The sequence below is a fragment of the Centroberyx gerrardi genome, chromosome 13 (genome assembly GCF_048128805.1).
Source record: "Centroberyx gerrardi isolate f3 chromosome 13, fCenGer3.hap1.cur.20231027, whole genome shotgun sequence".
NCBI lineage: Eukaryota > Metazoa > Chordata > Actinopteri > Beryciformes > Berycidae > Centroberyx > Centroberyx gerrardi.
The window spans coordinates 9,636,608-9,657,344 of NC_136009.1; the positions used below are offsets into that span (position 1 = coordinate 9,636,608).

The 20,737-nt window shown below is 45.0% G+C and overlaps 1 protein-coding gene across 3 annotated transcripts in view; it reads right to left on the bottom strand.

Moving 5' to 3' along the window:
* Positions 1 to 219: 219 nt before the first annotated feature.
* The window catches only part of LOC139926781 (activated CDC42 kinase 1), a 33,777-nt gene continuing 13,259 nt past the window's right edge, over positions 220 to 20,737 (bottom strand). Inside the window, exons 3-17 of one of the 3 annotated variants that reach the window (XM_078287682.1) lie at positions 18,962 to 19,032; positions 15,593 to 15,862; positions 14,600 to 14,752; positions 13,892 to 14,055; positions 12,853 to 12,972; positions 12,550 to 12,676; positions 12,209 to 12,355; positions 11,671 to 11,765; positions 11,225 to 11,419; positions 10,878 to 10,969; positions 9,551 to 9,984; positions 8,096 to 9,226; positions 5,731 to 5,826; positions 3,966 to 4,096; positions 220 to 3,168 (exon numbers count right to left, since the gene is read on the bottom strand). In XM_078287682.1, the coding sequence (XP_078143808.1) occupies positions 3,162 to 3,168; positions 3,966 to 4,096; positions 5,731 to 5,826; positions 8,096 to 9,226; positions 9,551 to 9,984; positions 10,878 to 10,969; positions 11,225 to 11,419; positions 11,671 to 11,765; positions 12,209 to 12,355; positions 12,550 to 12,676; positions 12,853 to 12,972; positions 13,892 to 14,055; positions 14,600 to 14,752; positions 15,593 to 15,862; positions 18,962 to 19,032 (3,233 nt within the window). In that variant the 3' untranslated portion in view covers positions 220 to 3,161. Of the gene's footprint in view, positions 3,169 to 3,965; positions 4,097 to 5,730; positions 5,827 to 8,095; positions 9,317 to 9,550; positions 9,985 to 10,877; positions 10,970 to 11,224; positions 11,420 to 11,670; positions 11,766 to 12,208; positions 12,356 to 12,549; positions 12,677 to 12,852; positions 12,973 to 13,891; positions 14,056 to 14,599; positions 14,753 to 15,592; positions 15,863 to 18,961; positions 19,033 to 20,737 lie in introns of all 3 variants that reach the window. The other 2 variants (XM_071918598.2, XM_078287683.1) reach the window with 2 other exon arrangements.

The window sequence follows — 20,737 nt, forward strand, 5'->3', positions numbered from 1 at the left end:
CAATCAAAGGACACCAGACATGATGGGACAAAATCTTGAGGACAGCTATTGCCTTACAAAGACTTTACTGTACAGCACAGATCAAGGTTTGCATTCATTTCATTCCACTTATGTAACACTCTGTATCAGCTTTATGAAAAGTACTGAACTCCATATCCGGCCCGATCGAAGGTAATTCAAAGGTGACAGGGAAGAGATCCACAAACGGCAAGAAAGAGGTAAAAAATAATTAATTCTTTAATAAAAAATACATTTATAAATTCGGCAGCATGAACTTCTCTCGAACGACTCCGTCAACCCGGGAAGAGGGAAACAATGGAAACCAAATATACAATAGCCATTTAAAATAAAACACTTTCTGGGAAGCAAATACATACAAATGAAAAAAAAAAATAAGTGGGGCAAGTTGGATTGAACGACAAACAACAGCAAAACCATATAAACCGTGGAACTTAAAAATGAGGAGAGTTTCTGAAGAGACAGAAATGGCGAACGGAGATTTAAAAAGAACTTAACAGAGTTTTAGAATATCAGAGCAGGAGAACGTTGCTTTGGGTCGATCATAACACCACAAGGTTCACTTCAGTCGTTCTAATACGTCTACAGCAGCTTGGTATAAAAAAAACAACAACAACACATCAACAGACTGGGGAGACAAACTGCGTCACCAAACACTTCACACTGAAAACACTTTAAGTGACGGTAACTGACGATGGGCATTGTTTTCTTTTCTGTGCGTTGAATTACTGGGTTACATCATCACGACACAGCGATGAAAGCGCCATTTTCACGACCGGATGCCGCTGACTGATGTACGGACTAAGAGCTTACAGGTTCTACAGCAGCCATATTGCACACAGGAGGAAGCTTTACTGAGGCTGCGGGCCAAAATCACAAACGTACATCCTTTATAAGCATATTCTTTAGGCCTCTTACCCCTTAATTACCCCTCTTTTTCTCTGGAGGGAAGCATTATAGGCATCGTGTGTGTCGTACATAGATTGCCTGTCCCAAGTATTTACTTATTTCCATTCGTTGTTTACATAAAAGCTCATTTTAAAAGGAAAAGTATGTGGAATGCCTTCTATTTCCCTGTGCATCTGAACTAAAACGGGCAAAAAAAGCAATACAGGCCCAACAGCATTAACAAAAGCTTTGTTTTCTTTGTTGACAAAGTATTGACCATTCATGGCTGCGGGCTCAACTGTGACAATACACGGTCAAGAAATGTACTGTCGCACGGTGAGTACACCCGCAGCTGACGTTTCTTCCCCGCCATAAATTATTGCCCCCCGAATGTGCTGACCGGAATATCACAGTTGTGGTTTTAAGTGATGATTATGGGGCAGGATCTGCGCCATGGGGTAAATTTCACTACGTTGCTGTTATTAAGTGCCAGCGCAGTCGAGGCGCACGCACAAAACACCGAGCTGGCAGCAGTTTTCAGCTGATGCGCGGGAGTTCTGTGCGGGCAAAGTGCTTAGAGGGAAGGAATGAGGAGAGTGTGCTGCATCTGGGGCGGAGGAAGTTTCCACTGAGGGTGGGTGGCCCATATATGGCAATATTCATAGATGGGTTTTCAGTTCAAAGGGGTACACAATGAAATAATTCCTAAAAATGGCCTTATAGCTTGACCAGTAAGTCAATTCTACTTACTGGTAAATTCTAATAACTTCCTTTCTCTCTGAACATTATGTTCAGAACAACACAGAGAGAAATCAGAAAAAAAAATAATAGACCAATATTTTGTGCATGCAGTTTTTGCCGCAAATATATAAACTTAAACTTCTCTTTATAAAGTCTGCGTATACAGTTTTGTATATGCATAACAATTCTCAGTTTTATCTCTTGAATATAAATCAAATAGAGATCTGTAGGTAATTAAAAAAAAAAAGAAAAGAGGAGAACTTATCTGAATCTGAATCCCTCAACAACTTCCCTCAACAAACTCCCCAAAAATGCATCATATACAAATGGCCGACCCTCTGGAAGTCGCAGGTGAGCTTTTTGACAGTGGGGGAGAGTCTAGATGGTTATACAATATTTCACTTTAGCACAGCATTTTCACTTCCCTCCGTAGGCTTTCAGCAGCAGTCAATCTCCAATATTATATCCCCAGCCCTCAATATCAATAACTGTCAACAGGCAAAATTACTTCTTGCACAATATGGCCCTGGACACCGAATGAAGTAATATTAGTTGTCTACTTTGTTGTGGTTGTGTAGACGTGGTAGAGGTGTGATTTGTAGACGAGGTTTTCAGAACATTGGGGAGTGATGGTGCAAATCCCTACAGCCGCCAATACTGGAGCTCGGCCTTTAATGAACTACAGAGAGACAGTATTTAGGTTCAATTATGAAACTGCTCCGCTAAGGTGAAACGGTCACGACACTTGGCACATCCTGACATATGTTGGAAGCGGTGCGCTGAATTATACTGTGACCACTCGGCAAAGAGTGGACTTTTGAACAAAGTGCTGCTATCTTGTGCTGTGGGCTTCGACTCCTCGCCTCTTGGGATTCACTTCCCACCTGATTCTTCAATGTCGTTAACAACAGAAAGGGGGAAAGTATCTCCCTGCAGTTGGTCGACAGTGTAACTGTGGCAGTGGCAATACCGGTGAGTGAGTCTGACAGGTGGAGTATGGCAGCACCCAGAATCTGTGACCCTGTAGGGATCGGTTAGGGTGACGTGTTGCCGTGAGCTCCTTCAGTGAAGCGATAAGAACAAGGTAGGAAACTGGTAGGAACAGGTTGACTAAATGGCCCTGAATGCGGAAGTACGGTGTGTCTTTTTGCCCTGCAACGATTTTGGAAAGATGGTGGAGTGTGCATATCATCTGCAGTTTCTTATCAAGTGCAACTAGCTCGTAACTTCCAGACCAGGGTCAAAATATGAATCAAGTTTAACTTAAGTCTTTTTTTGCCCCAGGCTAAATTCCTATATCCATGACGAGTATGAACGGAGCCATGATGTACTGTGTTATTTTATCCCAGTTCGTTAAAAATGTGCCCAATTCTTCCGTACTCGAATCGCAATCTTCTGACTGGATGTGCGTCTGGAGAGTCAAAATAGAAGGGACAGGAGCAGCTTCCGCCTCTTCTGATGACATTTTGCTTAGGATGAGGTTCAGTTGAGAAGGCAGCAGCTGGAGATGTCTGTCACCGTCTGAAATATGAGGAAGATTTACATTAGACTGAGAAAATCATGAGCTAGAATCCCAGGAATCAGCCTAGAATCAGCCTAAATCAACTTGGGTGTACTTTTGGATTGTCTTGCAAGAGATACTTCCACTTTTGAGGATTTTAAAGCGAGGTACACCTTAAGTAGTGCATATATTCAAAACCATTTCCATAAAAATAGATTTTTTTTTCTATAGATCTACAGTGCAGTTCAGCATAGTAAAGAATAAAAACTTTTTCAGCCTAGCTGCCAAATGTGAGATTTAGCCTCACCCAACTCTCATTAAAGGAGCACAGCAGCATTATTGTTTTCTCATTGCATCATAGCCGCCTGTCTCCTTGCTGTTTACGTCTGCTATTTACTTTTTCGGTTAACTTCCAGTATACTTCCAGTCATATTTGGAGGAGGGCGCAATTTCCAGCAGTTGAGGCCGGAGATGGCAAAGCTGACCTTATATCAGCATTTCAGGGCGAGTTCCTTATTGATTGAATTCAATTTCTTGAAACAACGCCCAACCAAGTATTCAACCAGCATTATTTATTGTCACAATGACAGATAGCTTCAAGATGCCAAAGATGCAAGATTAAATCTCTGGAAAGTTTTAGATGCACATTGGAGACACTGGGAGCTATAAGGAGTGTCAATGTTAAATCAAAGATTCTGTCGAGGCAAGATGGATAGTCATTAAAAAACGTATGATCCAATAAAACTGATGTTTTTTGTGTGGGGAGCCATGACCTTAAAGTTTAGGAAACACTAAAATACACAATAACATGTATTACCTCTGCCTGGTTGTGGAACCATAGTTATCCAGCATGTGCGTGCTGGCCACCTCCAGGTTCCAGTCACACATCTCCAGCAGCTTCAGACACTCTGTCCTGCTCTTCAGACCCAGGCAGAACAGCTGCTCCACCTGCAGAGACACAAGGAGCCAGGGAGGGGCGGAGGAGAGACATCAGTGAAACAAAGAAGGGAGCAAAGAAGTACTGAAGTGTATCCAAAGAAGTGTATCCAGTTGCATGGACTATTTTGATTCATCAAGACGTTTTTTCAGTTTATAATTGACTGTTTAGTCTCGCCCAGTGTTCATGCAGTTCATACTAGCATACAATAAGTTCAGGGTGGAGATTTATTTTTCCTGTTAAGCCTCACTCACTTCCGGATTTATACAAATATAGATACAAATACCAGCTGTAGCATCTCCACACCCCTACTCTAGATGACTTTACATCTGGCCTGCTTGCATAGTCTGATCTGTGTCTATACATGATCCTGCACATATTCTGGACATATTTCTGTGTTACCTGCAGTGCACACTCTTGGTAAAACAGTAGTCCATCTGTAAATCTGGTAATGTGAATAGTTAACGAAGTGCATTTGCATAACTTGCATATATGTTCTTGCACTGGACTGTAAATTTGCAAGTCTGTGAACTACATCTCTAAATGTGTAAATCAGTCAATAGCCATCTTACCTAGCATTATTTTCAGCCAATATGGCACCATTAGGATTCTTTTATTACCTCCGCCAAGGAGGTTATGTTTTCGGTGCCGTTTGTTTGTTTGTTTGTTTGTTTGTTTGTTTGTTTGTTTGTCAGCAGGATTACGGAAAAACTACTGGGCCGATTTTCATGAAACTTCGTGGAAGGGTGTAGCATGGGCCAAGGAAGAACCCATTAAATTTTGGAGCGGATCCGGATCCGACTCACGAAATTTGCATATCATAGCAGACTGGACTATTGGCCTTGGCGGAGGTCTGCGATCTCCGAGTGCCCTTCTAGTTCTATTTGTATTTAGTTTGCTGCTGCAATGACCCAAAGTTCCCTTGAGGATCGACAAAGTTCAGCTCATCATATCCTGGCATGATATGCTATAAAGTGCAAAATACCTTGAGGGGCTTTAAATGACTGCATCTGTGCGTAGCTATTTCCTTTAAAACCGGTGAAAGGTAATTACAGGAAAGAACTCAAGGCCTAACCAGCCATACAGTGTATCTCTAAGGACCCGTGCGCAGTGCAGCAGTATCTTACACTGTGTACCACTGAAGGCTCTAGTTCCCTTTTAATAATACTTATCTCGAGACACTGCAACGTTATCGTCCAACTCTTAGGGCCCTTATTTTGACGAAGCGAAACAATAAAGTTCTCTTGATGCCCTTACCTTGAGCTGGCGCAGCAGCACCTTTTTTCCAGGCGGTCCGCTTTACTTGTGTAATATCTCTTTTTTTTATTTTACGACCATGAGAAAGCAAAAGGGCTGCAGAAATATAGCGCTTTGTTTTCGCTTTTTATTCTTTTTATTATTTGCCTGTTTCTTCACATGTAACTTTCTTTTAATTAATGTCTGGCATGTTTATTGTTTATCAACTCATAGCTGTGTTTTTGTTTATACAGTGCTGAATAAAAAGGGCAATATAAATGAGTGAGGTTTATTATTGTTATAATTAGATCATAGTGCGGACAGCCCACACTGGAGATTTTACACCCGGGTTTGATAGTTGCCTGCGGTGCATAGGTTTTCTCAATGGTGTGCGTCTGAATGCTGTTACCTTGAGGTAATGCACGGCTTTCTGGACGTTCCAGTTGTGGTTCTGGAGGGCTGTTTGACACTCCTCTATTGTCACGCCATGAACCGCCTCCTGTACCTGCACGACACGACAACAACATCCACCACAGCGTCCGCACGGGTCAGTATGTGTCTCGGCAAACGTCCAACAACACCTTGATTCCCCATGACTCCCATTCTTCACGCCCGTTTATAGACCTCAGTTCTGCCAACGTAAACATCGGCCTTCCTAGAACTACCCCCATGAGCACCACACACACACACACACTCAAACACACACACACACGCACGCACGCACGCACGCACTGCTGAGTCCTTTCCCAGATGATGAAATCATCCGCATCAACTGAACATTAATCCTTTGAATACATACCACTTCGAAAACTGATTATCATTAATCATTATCATTAATTAACTGATTATATTAAAAATATTCTCATACTTGAACAGATTTTTTTTTTTTCAGACTTGACAATGATTTAATCGGAGCTCTGCCGTTTACATTTAGCTACATCTGAAATGGCCGATGCTCAGGATCTGAGCGCCGCGTTTTAAGCATCTTTGTATTTGAACAGACTTTTAAAACAATCCCCTGTCTCTTCACAGACTGGAAAATGATATTTGTCTGAGTTCCAGTAATTACCTTTATCCAAATCCGTCTTTAGCTTACACACACTGACACATTGTTCCTGAGTGTGATGAGACTTTACACTGAACACAGCCAGTTGTAGATGACTAATCATCTTAGTGTGGCTTAGTGTGGAATTTCCCACTGTGGGATCAGTTAAGTAACACTACTACCACTATTATTCCTCCTCCTGCTTATGTATGTGCATATGTGTGTCTTGCATTGAATTCCTCTGCCCTATACTGTATGTAGGGTCCCATATGTCTTCTGTGCCCAGTGTGTCAGTAAGCGCTGCAGTGATGGATCTCAGCATCTGCTACCAAATGCCACATTCCTGATCGATGTAGAGCCTCCGGTGAATCGCAGATTGTGATTCCAATTCAATAGGTTGAATCAAAGTCCGAATCGACTGGCCAGCACCAAGGAGCCAATCAAAACTGCAATTTGCATCTTTGAAATTCAAATTTCAGCAAAAATGAACATGGCCTTTGTCTCAAAAGAACATTGGCATGTTTCTGAGTAAGTAACTAAGCAAGTTCTGAGAAGTTGTCACGTTCTTGTGCCTTTTCGCTGTGAGAGAAAATGAAAAAGTCTTTGAATGCTACTAAATGGTTTGCACTGAATAGATATTCACATGGAACTTCCTATTTAACCTTCATACAGACAATTAGTCTAATTCATTGGCTTTCACAAGTGTGCTCCCAGTCTTGAAATTATGCTTTCCTGTTACACATCAATCATAATTTGGTTGTAATATTGAATTCCATTTGACTGAGGAAGTAATCAATACACTTATAAAGTACAGTTGTGTGCAGTTAAAAAATGCTGTGAATGTGTCACACACATTGCAAATGGCTCACTCTTTCTCTCTGGCTCAGACACAGAAATGCACACGTGCACACGCACACACACAAACACATACTTCTTCCTAAGAGATATGACCTAGGTGGGCAACTAACAACACAAAAATTACGTTATGTTGCCCCCTGGTGTTCAATAAAGGTAACTGTAATATACAACAGAATGTTTTTCAGATGTTTTTCAAATGTTACCAACTGTACCTACAGTAATTGAGATCATTCAAGTCTCAACAAAAGGAGTCAAATAAAGAACAAGTCATATATGCACTGTACTGTGCTAAGTAGCAGTTATCAGGGCTTAAGTCTTTCTTTGGGACATGACAATTAAATTATCCCATAAGGCAGTAAACTTGGCTTTTAACGAGCCAGTTATTGTGGTCAGCTATCATCCTCACAGTCTTCTCCTCCAACTGATCCTACAGAATTACCCTGTTCATATTTTAGCTCTGTGATAACAACATCATCTTGTGCTAATAGAGACCACACGCTCTCTTAGATTGATTACACACTCAAGCGGTGGGGAATTAAGAAAGGATGGCTCTGTCTGGATTAATGGCAATACAATTTGTTCTAATTTACAAAAAGCAATCAAAGTAGAAATAAGGATGGAAATAATAGACTTCAAAAAGCACCACGCTGCATGGGTTTGACACCCGTCATCAGAGAGAAAGAATGCAAAATGAACACTTTAAATCACTAAGGTAGTCAATAATGATGTCTTTCATCACCCAATATTGACTTAAAAGGTAAAAAACAAACAATAAATTTTAAGTAAGAAGTTTGCATCAGCCAAACATTGAAAAAGACAAGCAATTAAAATAACTACCCCCAAGCTAATCGTTAAGCTAATCTGTGCTCACCATTTTGACCCTGTCAGCTGTGTTCCCTGCTCCCTCTGTCCTGGTGCAAGAAGCCAGCACTCCTGGTGCAGCTAGCGCCTCTGAACAGACCCGGGGCAGACTGACTGACGTCTTCATCCCTGACCGCGCCCCGCCCAGACTGCTGTTATTGTTGGAGGAGAAGTTAGCCTTCAGCTCGCCCGGCTGGACCAGCCCCTGTCCCTGGGCGTGTCCCTGGAGAGTCTGGCTGTTGACCACCATGGGTCTGACTGTAGCAGTGTTGGCTTGTCGTATGTGCCTTTCCTCTCCGCCGCTGACAGGTAAGCTCTCAGCCTCCCTGAAGAAGCGGTCGTAGCGGTCAAGGTATGGCGGCCTTTCGGGCAGGAGGTAATAGTGGGTGTTACTGACTTTGCGCCCGTCACGGACAATGGGGAGGATACAGGGGCCCTTGCCGGCTGGGTCCTTCCCCTGTGCCTGGGCTTGGATCACTTTGGGCGCAGCATATTTAGGATCTGAGGCAAAGCTGTGTGTAGTTGGCATGAGTTTACCCGGAGAGGTGGAGAGGTAGGAGCCATAGGCGTGTGCAGAAGACGGGCAGGGGGCGAGGGGAGCTGGCATGGTGTTGGGGCTGACAGAGTATGCTCTCTGCTGGGGAGAGCCCACCACGAGGCCCATGGGGCTCGGGGTCCTGGAGCCAGGCTGGGACAAAGGGTCCCTGGGAGGGATCTGAGGCGGTCGGTCCTGGTCTGGGCCTGAAACGTCCTCTATGGTGCCAGCTGGTGTCGGGGATAGGGAGAGGTCCCCCGACCAGCGAACAGATGTGTAGTCGCCCCTTTTTATGGGGCGAGGGGGAATGGGGACACGGGGAGGGATCTGGGGCTTGTCCTCAGTCAAGGAGAGGACAATCTGCCGGTGCACGTCCTGCATCTGGGGAGATGAGGCTAAGGTCTGGGACGGGGAGGTTGGCCGAGGAGCACCTCCAGTCGGCACGTTGAGCCTTCTCATGCACTCTTGCTGGAGCTCTTGGAAGATCTCGGCGGACTGGGAGAAAGACGAGGAGGGGACCTGGCTCTGCTTGCTGGGGAGGAAGAGGTTATCCTCCAGGCCCGATCTGTCTGGACCACTGGAGACAGGCGCCTCACCCTCCAACTTCTGTCCACAGGGGGGAGGCTCGTTTGGGTAATAGACATCACTCTGTTCCTCTTCCTGCTGCACCTGCTCCATACTGTTGATAGAGCTCACCTAATTTAGAGACAGAAAATTACTTTACTTGCATTGAAACATGCTCAAATTCACATATTGCCCATCTGAACACATTTTACAACTTCAGTACAACCACTATGGTTCTGGTACTGCAACCGGGTGATAGCAGAGCAGCAGATAAACATTCCATTTCCCGTCTCGGGGATATATTAAGGTATGGTCGCACGAAATTTTGATGTAATGTAATATGTGTTCTATCACCTCCTACCGTACCTCCATATCGTCTTCGTCTTGGGCCACGTCGTCGTAAGCCGGGGGCGGGGGTAGCGGTCGGGCATCCCAGTCCACCACCGGCGTGGGGTGGAGGGGGCGGGGCAATGATCGAGACGGACTCTGAGGTGGAGTCCGGTCCAGGATATTCTCCGCTTCCAAAGCAAGCTTAGCCAGTAAGGGGATCTGGATTTCAACTACGGGGGAAGGGGAAGGCGTAGGCGGGGGGAACTCCTCCCCAAAGTCTATGAGTGACACTTCACTGTTGGGGGTGTGGCCCGAGCCCGAAGTCCGGCCACCTCCCTGTTTGGAGGCGGAGACCCACGCGGCGGGTTTCAGTTTGAGGCCTTTGACGGAACCCGGTTTCCGTAGCGATAACCTCTTGAGTCCTGTAGAGGTCAGATCCTCATCCTCAGTTACAGGATCATAGCACGGTTCTGGAGACACAAACACACAATATTTTAACACTTCATTCCTTTAGTTGTTTGATGCTGGAATAGTTCAGAGAGTGATGGCGACGAGGCACTTTATGAGCGCATTAGTCCACAAACACCAAACGACAAGACACATGCCACTCTTCTCCAAAAACCCTCCAGGTTCAAAGTTAGTCCTATAATCCACAGCACTGCACACCTGTTAGAGGGACGGAGGGCTGGGAGAGTGGGAGATGGAGGAGCGATGATGCTAGGAAGTGAGAAATAAAAACAGGCCACAGAATCACTGCGACAGGCAAGGACGGAGGGAGAGAGGGATGAGAAGAGAGAGATGTACCTTTGAGGAGTGGAGCTAGGAGAGAACAGAGAGGGCAGGAGCAATGGGTGAGGAGCTGCTGAGAGAGACCACACTTACTCTTGACCAACACCGCTGGCTGAGGGGGGCGGGGAGGGGGATCCTCTGGAAATTAAAATAAAAAAATACCACCACCGCAGCGGGAGAGAGAAACGGAGAGAAATAAAAAAGCAAATGAGAGCAGCAAAGAGAGCAAATGATTAGAAAAAAAGGAAAAAGGAGCAAAAGTCAGGTTGCATATGAAATAAAAGCTTTGCAAGCAAGAACCGGAAACAAAGAAAAGCAAGCAGTTCTGGTAGTCCTTCTTCCAGTGTAATATCTACACTGACCCAACCATGAGTGTTAAAGTGAAGCCATTATTCGGCTCATAATACATGGCCATGACTAAAGGAGACCTGATCAATGGTGCTAACTGAGCAAACTCAGAGATGGTGGATATCTCACTGGTCCTAGAAGAGTGGTCGTTGTCTCTGTCAATCAAATGGGTCATGGGTCAACTGGGACATGGTGTAAAGTCTTTATTAACAGGTCTGCTACTCACTTTTAGATCGACCTGGTAGCTGGGTGGCCCGAGTACCACTGAGATCTAAACCAAGAACGTCAGGAGGATCCATAGGATTGCCTAGGTACAAACTGGGGGGAGAGAAAGAGAGAGAGAGAGACTTAAATAAACATCATTATACTGACTCTAACCATTAGCCTGCTGTTATACTGCTGCAATGACCTGGTAGAAATTTATAATAAAGTGCTACTGCCATCTATTGGTGAGTGTGTAACGCTTCTATTCCTCTAATCCAGCAAAACCTAATCCGACGGAGTTTACCAGCCAAATTTTAACTGACTCACTGTTTGTAAGAAAGTTAAGAATAAATAAAGGCCGGTCCTTACTCGTCGATCCTGTCAGCGAAGCCCCAGCAGCGATGAGGGTCGGTGTCTCCATGGCCCGTGTGGATGAAGCTGTTCTTGAGTGGCCGGCTGATGTCATGGGCCGACAGACCCGCGACCGATGTCACCACGTTCCTGGGGAACTGACCCACCTTCTGGGTCCGCTTGTTCTGACCACGCCACCAGTAGTTCTCCGCCCTGGAAGATGTAGAGATCGAGAGGATAAAAGTTACATAATACTTTATAAATCAAATGATTAAATGTTTTTGTATTGGAAATCTTACCTCATTTTGTAAAAGTAGCTACTTTTTTGTGGTTGTTTGATTCAAATGGTGGATATCATGTAAATCAACAGTGAGGTGGGCAGTCTGGTTTGGTACATCAACCAGATTAGGATCTAGGCTTCCTGTTCAAATAAATCTCTCATTAACAACCATAAGAACACCCACCTCCCCTCAATGATGGTGATGACATCATTGATCTGGATCAGGAGTTTGTCCGGCTCGTCAAAGTCCTGGAGGGCACACATGTCCGTGGGCATGGTCTGAAAAGGACACACACACACGCACACACACAACTATATGTGAGACACCAAACCAATTTCAACACAGACATACCGAGGCAAATTTTTGCTTTGAGTGAACTTGTATGCGAGGGCCATGTTGCCAGCTGGTCTGTTCTGATGATATGTAATTGCAGTTGATGGCCTCTGGTGAGTTTCTCCTTTGGAATAGATCCACTAGGTGGAGCTGTAAGTCCATTTATGCAAAGATGGATTGCTAGGGTAATTCTCTGTGCAGTAAAGGTGTCCAAGTTGCCCATGAACTTGGTTTTGCATTGGAATGGAGGGGTTAAGACTCATTAAGTTCACACAGCATCTTTTATGGTTACAAACAAGGCTACTGGAACCTGTGCTGAAGCGAAACACATTTGGATTGAAAACCCTGGACAGAAACCTCTGCCTGTCCAAAGCGACTGCTTCCCTACCTCGAGCAGGAACTCTCGCAGGGCAACGAAGGTGGGTCTGTCGTCTGATTTCTGAGCCCAGCACTGCAGCATGACATTATAAATGTCCTGGGGACAGTCCTCCGGCTTAGGGAGACGCTCGCCTTCCTTATCAATCTTATGCAGGATCTGAGACACATTTTTTTCCACAAAAGAAAAAATGGAATGACAAAAGAGGGTTACTGGAGAGTAAGTGGATCTGTAAGAGTGTGACCAGTTTTGTGATCATTTTTGAATGTGAGCTGTGTTAATGTAGGTACAATGCGCTTGTGTGTAGATATATGTATATATATCTTTCTCTGTGACTGTGTGTGTGTATGTACCTGGCTCCCGTTCAGGCCCAGCCAAGGCTCCTGGCCGTGTGTGAACATCTCCCAGAGGGTGACTCCAAACATCCATGTGTCTGTAGCATGGGAGAACGTTCTGGTCTTCAGACTCTCTGGGGCACACCTGCAGCAGGAAGAACAACAAACTATAACCTGGGTCACCCATGAAACCAATCATCTACCTGTCTGTCCAAGGGTAATCCCCCTCTTTGGCCGGGGAATGTATTTAGCCTCTCAACAGGGCTACTCTCAAAAGAGACACAAAAGAGATTAAAAGAAAAATAAGAAACATCGACCCACCATGCGAAGGGGACCTTGCGGTGCTCCTGCATGACGTAGTGCTCGTGGTTGTTAGGCAGAGCCCTCATCAGGCCAAAGTCTCCGATCTTGACTCTGTGGGCTGATGCCAGGAGGATGTTCCTGAAGAGAATGGGTCCGATTTTTAACACTTTTATGTACATTTTTAAACAAAACTCACATGCTTGTGAGGGAATTGTGGGGAATTCTAAAAAGAGATTAAATAAGTTTAGTTTAGAAAGTATTCTGAGCTCTAGCTGTCTGCTAGACAGGTCTGCTAGACAAGAATCAACCAATCATGGCAAGCAAAGAGTAGCCTGGTAAGACCATCCTGATCACGTGACCTCACATTCTGTTTTGCTCTACGGATCAGTCTGGACTTCTAGCCGCCCACATCGATTTCCTGAAATTACAATGTAACCGGGCCAATCAGGGACTGCATCGTAGTTGATGACGTGAAATACAGGCCACCGCTGGCAAAACAGTAATGGTGTCTCCCGAAGCAACGAGCGGTAACGTTAACGTTAGTAGAGTAAACACAGCCATAAGTGCAGTTATTGCAGAAATAGACTCAATAACAACAATTAAACAAGAACAAGAGTACGCACTAGCGGAGTTTCTCGGCGGAAAAGACGTTTTCACCGTTCTTCCGACTGGATTTGAATTTGGATTCGCTGATTGGCTGAAGGAGTTTGTCTGTCAAAGCAAGTACTCCCGCCCACTGAAATCGATGTGGGCGGCTAGAAGTCCAGACTGATCCGTGGAGCGAAACAGAATGTGAGGTCACGTGATCAGGATGGTCTTACCAGGCTAAGCAAACAGGGTTGCCCCCCCAGGTTCAGCCAGCCAATCAGTGGCTCATTTTGCTTGTGTGCCAAGTCCCCAAAAAACAGCCTGTGCTGTAGATTTCTGAGTGGAGGAGAAGTGCTGCAATATAAATTATTACAAATTCCCCCCCTTTAAAAAGGCTTCTGACCACCTACGTAGCTGCCAGAACATAGCGAGAGATTAGGTCGGCCTTAAAAAGCCTTCTGGGGCCTACCTGGCTGCCAGGTCCCTGTGGATGAACCTCCTCTGCTCCAGGTAGGCCATACCACAGGCCACCTGCACGGCGTACTGGCACAGTGTATGGATCAACACCGGACCCTGAGGACGCACGCAGCGTAGACGCTCCAGCAGAGAACCCAGAGGAGCCAGCTCTGTTACCTACAGCACAGGGAGAGAGAGGGAGGGAGAGTGGGTGAAAAGAGTAGATGTGGGTAGAAAGAAAGAAGTAAAGAAGAGATAGAGAAAGAGACTTTGGCAAGAGCTGAATAACAACATGACCCAAACACAATGGGGCCACGCAAATCCAAAATAGACCAGAGGAAACGACCAGAAGGTTACACTGAGAAGAAAAGGACAAGGCAGAAATGTCAGCCCTTATTTTAGTCCTCCATCTACTTGCTTCCCTCCCTTCCTCTCTCCTTTCCCTCCTCCATCACTCTCTGGTCTTGACAAAAGGCCTTGAGATGTCTGACCTGATTTTAACAGACCGCAAAGGCAAGAAGCAAGCTGAGAGTGCTTGAATGCGGCATTTGCACTGTGTGGGTGTGTGTATGTGTATAAGCGTGTGTGGGAAGTGTATGACAGTGTGTGACAAAGTAAGGAGAAAGCAAGTATACTAGTGACTGATGTGTGCACCTGCGCATGTATTAATGGGTCTATACATATCCCTCTGTATGTGTTTACGTTTGTGTGTGTCCACTACCATCTTCATGGGGTGTGTGAGCACCACACCATAGAGGCGAATGAGGTTCTGGTGGTCCAGGGAGTGCATGGCGTTGACCTCACAGATGAAGTCATCCAGAGCGTCCGGCTGGCTCAGCACATCCGTCTTCAGACACTTCACAGCTACGTTCAGCTGGAAAGCAGAAGGATTTCAGATGAGTGTGTGACAATACATACTATCTCCAGGCTTGCAGCATGGCGTTGTTGATCAATGACACTGAAAGGCACAAATGACCCTAGAGACTGTAGGCACTAAGATGAAACCATATCCACACAAGCAAAACTCTACTTTACTGAGGGAATTTTTGTCCAGTCCCTTACACCCCTTAGGTGAAAGTCTCTAAGGCTTTATTCACACTATTCAGCTTTTTTCAAACTGACAGTGCCTTTTTTTACACGTGTTTTTTAAGGCAGAGTGAAACGCTTTATCAAATTGATAGAAGTTCAACTTTTTACAGCAGCGCTCATGACTTGGACCACATATTTGGGGGCCGACCAATCACAACAAAGAGGTGGGCTTTGATACACAGCAACAACAACCAGCATGAAAATGGAGAAAGCACTTGCATAATAGTTGGCTGAATAGTTGGTAGTAGTTGTTGGCAAATTCTCAGAAACTCTGATTGTAAAGATGAAATCACACTGGCTGTGTGTGTGTTGTTTCTGATAAGAGTTTAAGAGTTGTTGCTGATAGTGGCAGCTACTGCAGCTATTTTGAAACAAAGTGTGCGTCATGCACCCTACTTTCTCATATTACTGTATCAGCACAAAATGTGGACGACCAGCACATTCTCTACAAAAAAAGTGGAATAGTGTGAACATGCACCAAGTATTTGATATACAGTGTATCTCCACCATGTGAAAAAAGGGTTCCTTTTCCTCTGGGTTTATGGTTTTAAATGAATGTTTTCCTGTTGGTTAGAAAACGAAATCAATCTGTTGGGCACAGCGCCAAAATGTAAGGCCGCCTCACCACTTTTCCTGAGGGTGTGAGCCACTCTCCTCTCTTGACCACGCCGAAGGAGCCGTCCCCCAGCTTCTCGAACAGCGCCAGGTCCTTCTCCGAGATGAGGCAGGTCAAGGCCTGCTGCTGCCCGTCCTGCGGAGCGCCGCCGCCGGGCTGCGGGGCCAGGACACACTCCCCCAGGCCCAGGGGAGGGGTGGGGGACACCTTCCGGAAGGAGGATGCCGGCTGGCCCTGCTGTGGGAAGTCTCCGCCGTCCGGGCGCTTTCCACTGAACACCTAGGGAGGGACAGAGGGAGAGAGAATGAAGCTGGCTGTGCAAGGGGCCAAGAAAATGAAACTGGGCACTGACCATAGGCTTTCTGTGACTAATGTATTTGCTTGCCATGTAAGCGTGTGAACCCTAATATAGGACATCCCAACTGTGTGTAGCTGCTCAGTGGGTGAAAAATACTTTCATGGAGGCCCACATTTGGCCTGCGGGACCCACAGTGTTTTATCTTACAGCTTTTATTAGTCATTGAGCTATCTGCTGGGCCACTTTGTACACAGGAGACACTGGGCTGACTCTGGAGAGGGTGAGGGGGGGAGAGGGGGGGGTGGGGGGGTGGTGAAGGAAGAGGCCACATACTCATTTACCATTCAGAATTCTCTATCTCTCTCGTTCCCCCTTCCTCTTTCTCTTTTCTGTCTCTATCAGTCTATCTGAGAAAACTCTCTCTTACTCTGACTCTCTCTATTTGAATTTCTCTATCTATCTCTCTCTTGCTCTCCCTCTTCCTCCTTTCTCTCTCTGTTCAGTCCTTACTGTACCTCACACACCCCAATTCATTCTTTCCCACTCCTCCTCCTCCTTCCATCTTTAACATGATACAGAGAGTTTCTTCATCCTGTCTGCTTCCTCCTTTTCCTCTTTTACACCCGTGCATGCGTGCCTAGGCCTGTGTGTGTGTGTATGTGTGTGTGTGTGTGTGTGTGAGGTGTGTGTGTGGAGGGGAAGCAGAGTCCGATTATGGCCAGCGCCCAGCGGTCGGACCACTTGGCCAGGGGTACCACCACACACACACATACACACACACACACACACACACAAAAGCATAACTACAGCCAGAAGCTCTTCTGAACAGACTAAATGCAAAATATATGCGCTGATGAATGAATGCACAACACACATGGATGAATGGTTTTGCACAAAGACGCATAGCTATGCAGTAAGTAAGAAACTATGCATATATACAAACAAGCACACATGCACACACACACACACACTTATCAGCAGAGGGGAAAGAGAGAAAAAGAGAGAGAGAGAGACTTCCTGCCTCTTGGCTTAAGCGCTGACAACACGGCAGGAATTACTTAGCTGTTCGGAAGCAGTCATTAGGAAGCACTATTAGATTAGGCTAACTGACCTGAATGTTTCTGTGCGTGTGTGTGTGTGTGTGTGTGTGTGTGTGTGAGTGCATAAGAGCATTCCATTCACCTCAGTGTGAACCCATATAATGCGCGTGCTGTGCAGAGCCATTGAAGGGGAACCTTTGTTTAGAAGTCCTAGAAATGACTGTGAGGATATCTAGCGAATATGGACGCAGACAAACCGATGCTGCTGTCAGATATTGAGGCTGATACCAAGCTAAAATATGGTAATAGTACCAGAGAATATCCCTAATAGTAAAATCCAACACCAAGACTCATGTATAACATGTCAGAAACCAAAGCAAATTTTTCATATGTAGAACAATGTTACATCTCTACATCTCTCTAATGGAGTAAAAGTACATCATTTTTTTTAATGCAGTAAAGCAATGTGCTGTATTGTTCAATAAAAGTAAAGGAACGGATCTGAACTCAGTATTGGCTGATGCACAAAGGTCAATCCTCAGAATTGCTATCGGCAGTGAAAAAGAGGTGTCGGAGGATCTCCAGCGCCAAACATATTTGACCTGCCAGATATAAACAGTAGCGAGCGGTGTGTGGTTTCACCAGACGTGACATAATGCTGCAGACCTTTTTAAAAACACCACATCTCTGCGGTCAGTGTGCGTGTCTGTCTGTGTGTTTATCCCGGTGGTAAATGGGTTTCAAATAGGAGGCCCGACATTCAAAAGATTCTGAAGATGGCAGAGCAGAGCAGCACACACGCACACACACAAGCACACACACGCACATGGGGGGCTGAGGAAGCAGATTACTCTGGCTGAGGATGGTGCCAGAGGCGGAAACAGACAGGTGTAATTATAGAAAGCCACCGCGGTCCTCTGGGCTCCACTACTTCCACTGACAGCAGCCAACACACACACGCATACACACACACACACACACACGCACACACGCGCACACACACATGCTGAGTACTGGCAGGCTTCTCCTCAGTATTCCTTTACCAAAACATCCTCTGAGCCTTAGTGTGTGTGTGTATATGTGTGCACATGTGTGTGTAAGGCACCTTTACTTTTTATATATTTTAATTTTGTTTTTATTTTAAGAAAGAGAGTAAGTAAGAGTTACATTGGGAGTCATGTCTCTTTAAAAACGGATCTCTTCACACTTCATGAGTCAACATTTCTATGAATGTAGCATACGCTGAATACATAAGTCACCAGCCCTTGTCACTTGAGTCGTGGATGTGTGTGTGTGTGTGTGTGTCTCTGTGTGTGTTTGTGTCTGGATGTGTACGTGCTCATCCTCATGTGAAGGGTCAAGCTGTCCTCCAGCCCCCAGACTGAGGAATGTTCCCCCACAAACACACACAGAGATTTGAAGAAAACAGTTTACTCCTTATGAGAAAACCAAGCTGAGGAAACATTGGGGCTGAACTTCCTACTCTTAAGTACAATATCCAAAGGACAGGGGGTTCTTAGCAAAAACAAACAAGTGATGAGCTCTAACTGAACAAGAGGCACTTGAGCTGCCTAATGTCCCGCCATAATCACCATGATATATTAAATATTGTTAGATAATATATGTTATACTTACATCTTCATTAAGTAAGCCAATTAATGCATCAATATGGCTATGGCAACATACATGTCTAAGTATGTTGAACTCTTAAAGCATTAAGGAGTTATAGTAGTTTCACTAAAAACAGTTGTTCCTCATTAATATGCAAATATATACAGAAAAGTTCTCCAAGATCTCATCAGCTCATCTACTCTATAGGAGGAACCTGTGGTGTAAGTATGAAGTTTCTATCATGTATTGTTCTTGAGTTATTGTGTTGACAAGAATGTGTCCACACAGACAGACAGGCAGACAGACAGACGCCACCATGACGACATAATGTCAAGCATACCATGTACCATAATAAATAAACGCTCTGTGTGTGTGTGTGTGTGTGTGTGTGTTGGTGGATGTGTGTGTGTTATGACTGTCATACTCCACCTTGCTCATCCAGGACTTGCGCTTGCACATGGCTTTCCTCCTCTTCACGGCCTCCCATAGTCGTCTCTGTCCTTTATGAAGAGAAAAAAAAAAAAAAGAGACAAATTCAACGATTGTAAAAGATGGAAAGGACAGGTCAATCTCAAGAGGAGTTTTAAAAAGTCGATCCAGAATCAACATCGCCCCACTACTGGCTTGGGTTTGTTTGTTTATACTGCATGAGGAGGATCCAGATAGTATCAGTGAAGTTTTCAATTACAGAAAGGTATACTATACTGACTTTCAAATAAGTTCCTGTGATTGAAACAACTTTTCTCGCACATAGTATTGTCCTATGTGGCAAACCCCACCCATCAGGAACTCAAAGCAGGAATAAAACAAACTAAGAACTGCTTGCAATACTGTTCAATTTAAAATACCTGGGTTTAATGTGAAAGTGGGTACAGATGGGAGAAGGAGGAGAAACGGAGGGAGGAAAAAGAGATGTGAGAAGAAATATGACATGAAAAAAACAAGAACACAAAAGTACATAAGAAAAGACAGAGAGAGAGAGAAACAGGAGAGGAGTGAGCTGAGCGAGGGAGAGAGAGGTGCGAAAGTAAACGAGAAGCACAAGTGGGTGTAATTAGTCTTAAGCAGGAGGTTCCTTAGCGTAGGCCCCGAGGGCTCTGGTAACTGGATTTAGAACATTACTGCTGCCTTCCCCTTCACTCACACACACACACACACACACACACACACACACACACACACACAAGCAGACAAAAGCCTCGGCAGTTCAGTGCCCCTTCCCATTGTGTCTAATTACCAGTTGTGACTATGAAATGGTATTAGTGGTATTAGCGACGGAGGATTTGCTCCAGCTATTGTGAGGGCAGGCCAAGGGAAACACTGCCATTACAGCAGACATAAGTCATACTTCAGGCTATATATATATCCCCATATATAGGCATATAGCAGCAGAGGGAACGTGTAAGGAAACTGCTCTGTATTCATCGAGATTAGCTTGGTATTTTGTAGGCTTTATAATCCGACTGTGTATAAAGGTAAAGAAAAATGGACTGCATTATAAGCTCCGCCGCTCTTAGTAGTTAAATCAGGTGCCAGCTAGTCAGAGGAAGGGGAAGACAAGCTGAGAGGAGACAAAAGCAGTCTGGTTATAATAATTCAGGAAGGGAGAAGAGAGAGAGAGAACAGAGAGGATAAAAGAGAGCCGGGCAGGAAATTGTATTATCAACCATCATTCACTGACTCGCCAAATGGATTGTCAGAGTAGACTAGGACCTCCAAATGATACCTGCTTACCGGCCAAAGTAGCTGGAAATGCATCTTCCAAGCTACAGCCAAAGATTTACTAATATTTGGCTGGTGTTGGTTTCCCATCTCGAAAGAGAGGGTAGATAAGTAAAAGGAAGGAGTGAGCAAAGAAAAGAAAGAGCAAGAAAATGAAGCAGGAGTGAATGAACGGCTAGGGGACAAAGGAGACAGAAGGAAGATGGGAGGCCTGTAGCAGAGAGCCAGGCTTCGGACTGGGCAGGCAGCCAGCAGATAGAGGCTACTGGCTACTGTCTGAATTCAGGAGAGATGTTGCAACAACCACAGAAGATGAGCGAAATATACTCTGTGATTTATTCAAGCCTACCGACGGGTGGTAAATTGCTGTTGTGCCATGCAATGCTACTGCTTAATGCATGCAAGCCAACAATTCCTAGGAACTAGAAAATGTCTGTCAATCATCCCCCTCTGCCAGGCATTAGCAGCGACATGCTATCTGAG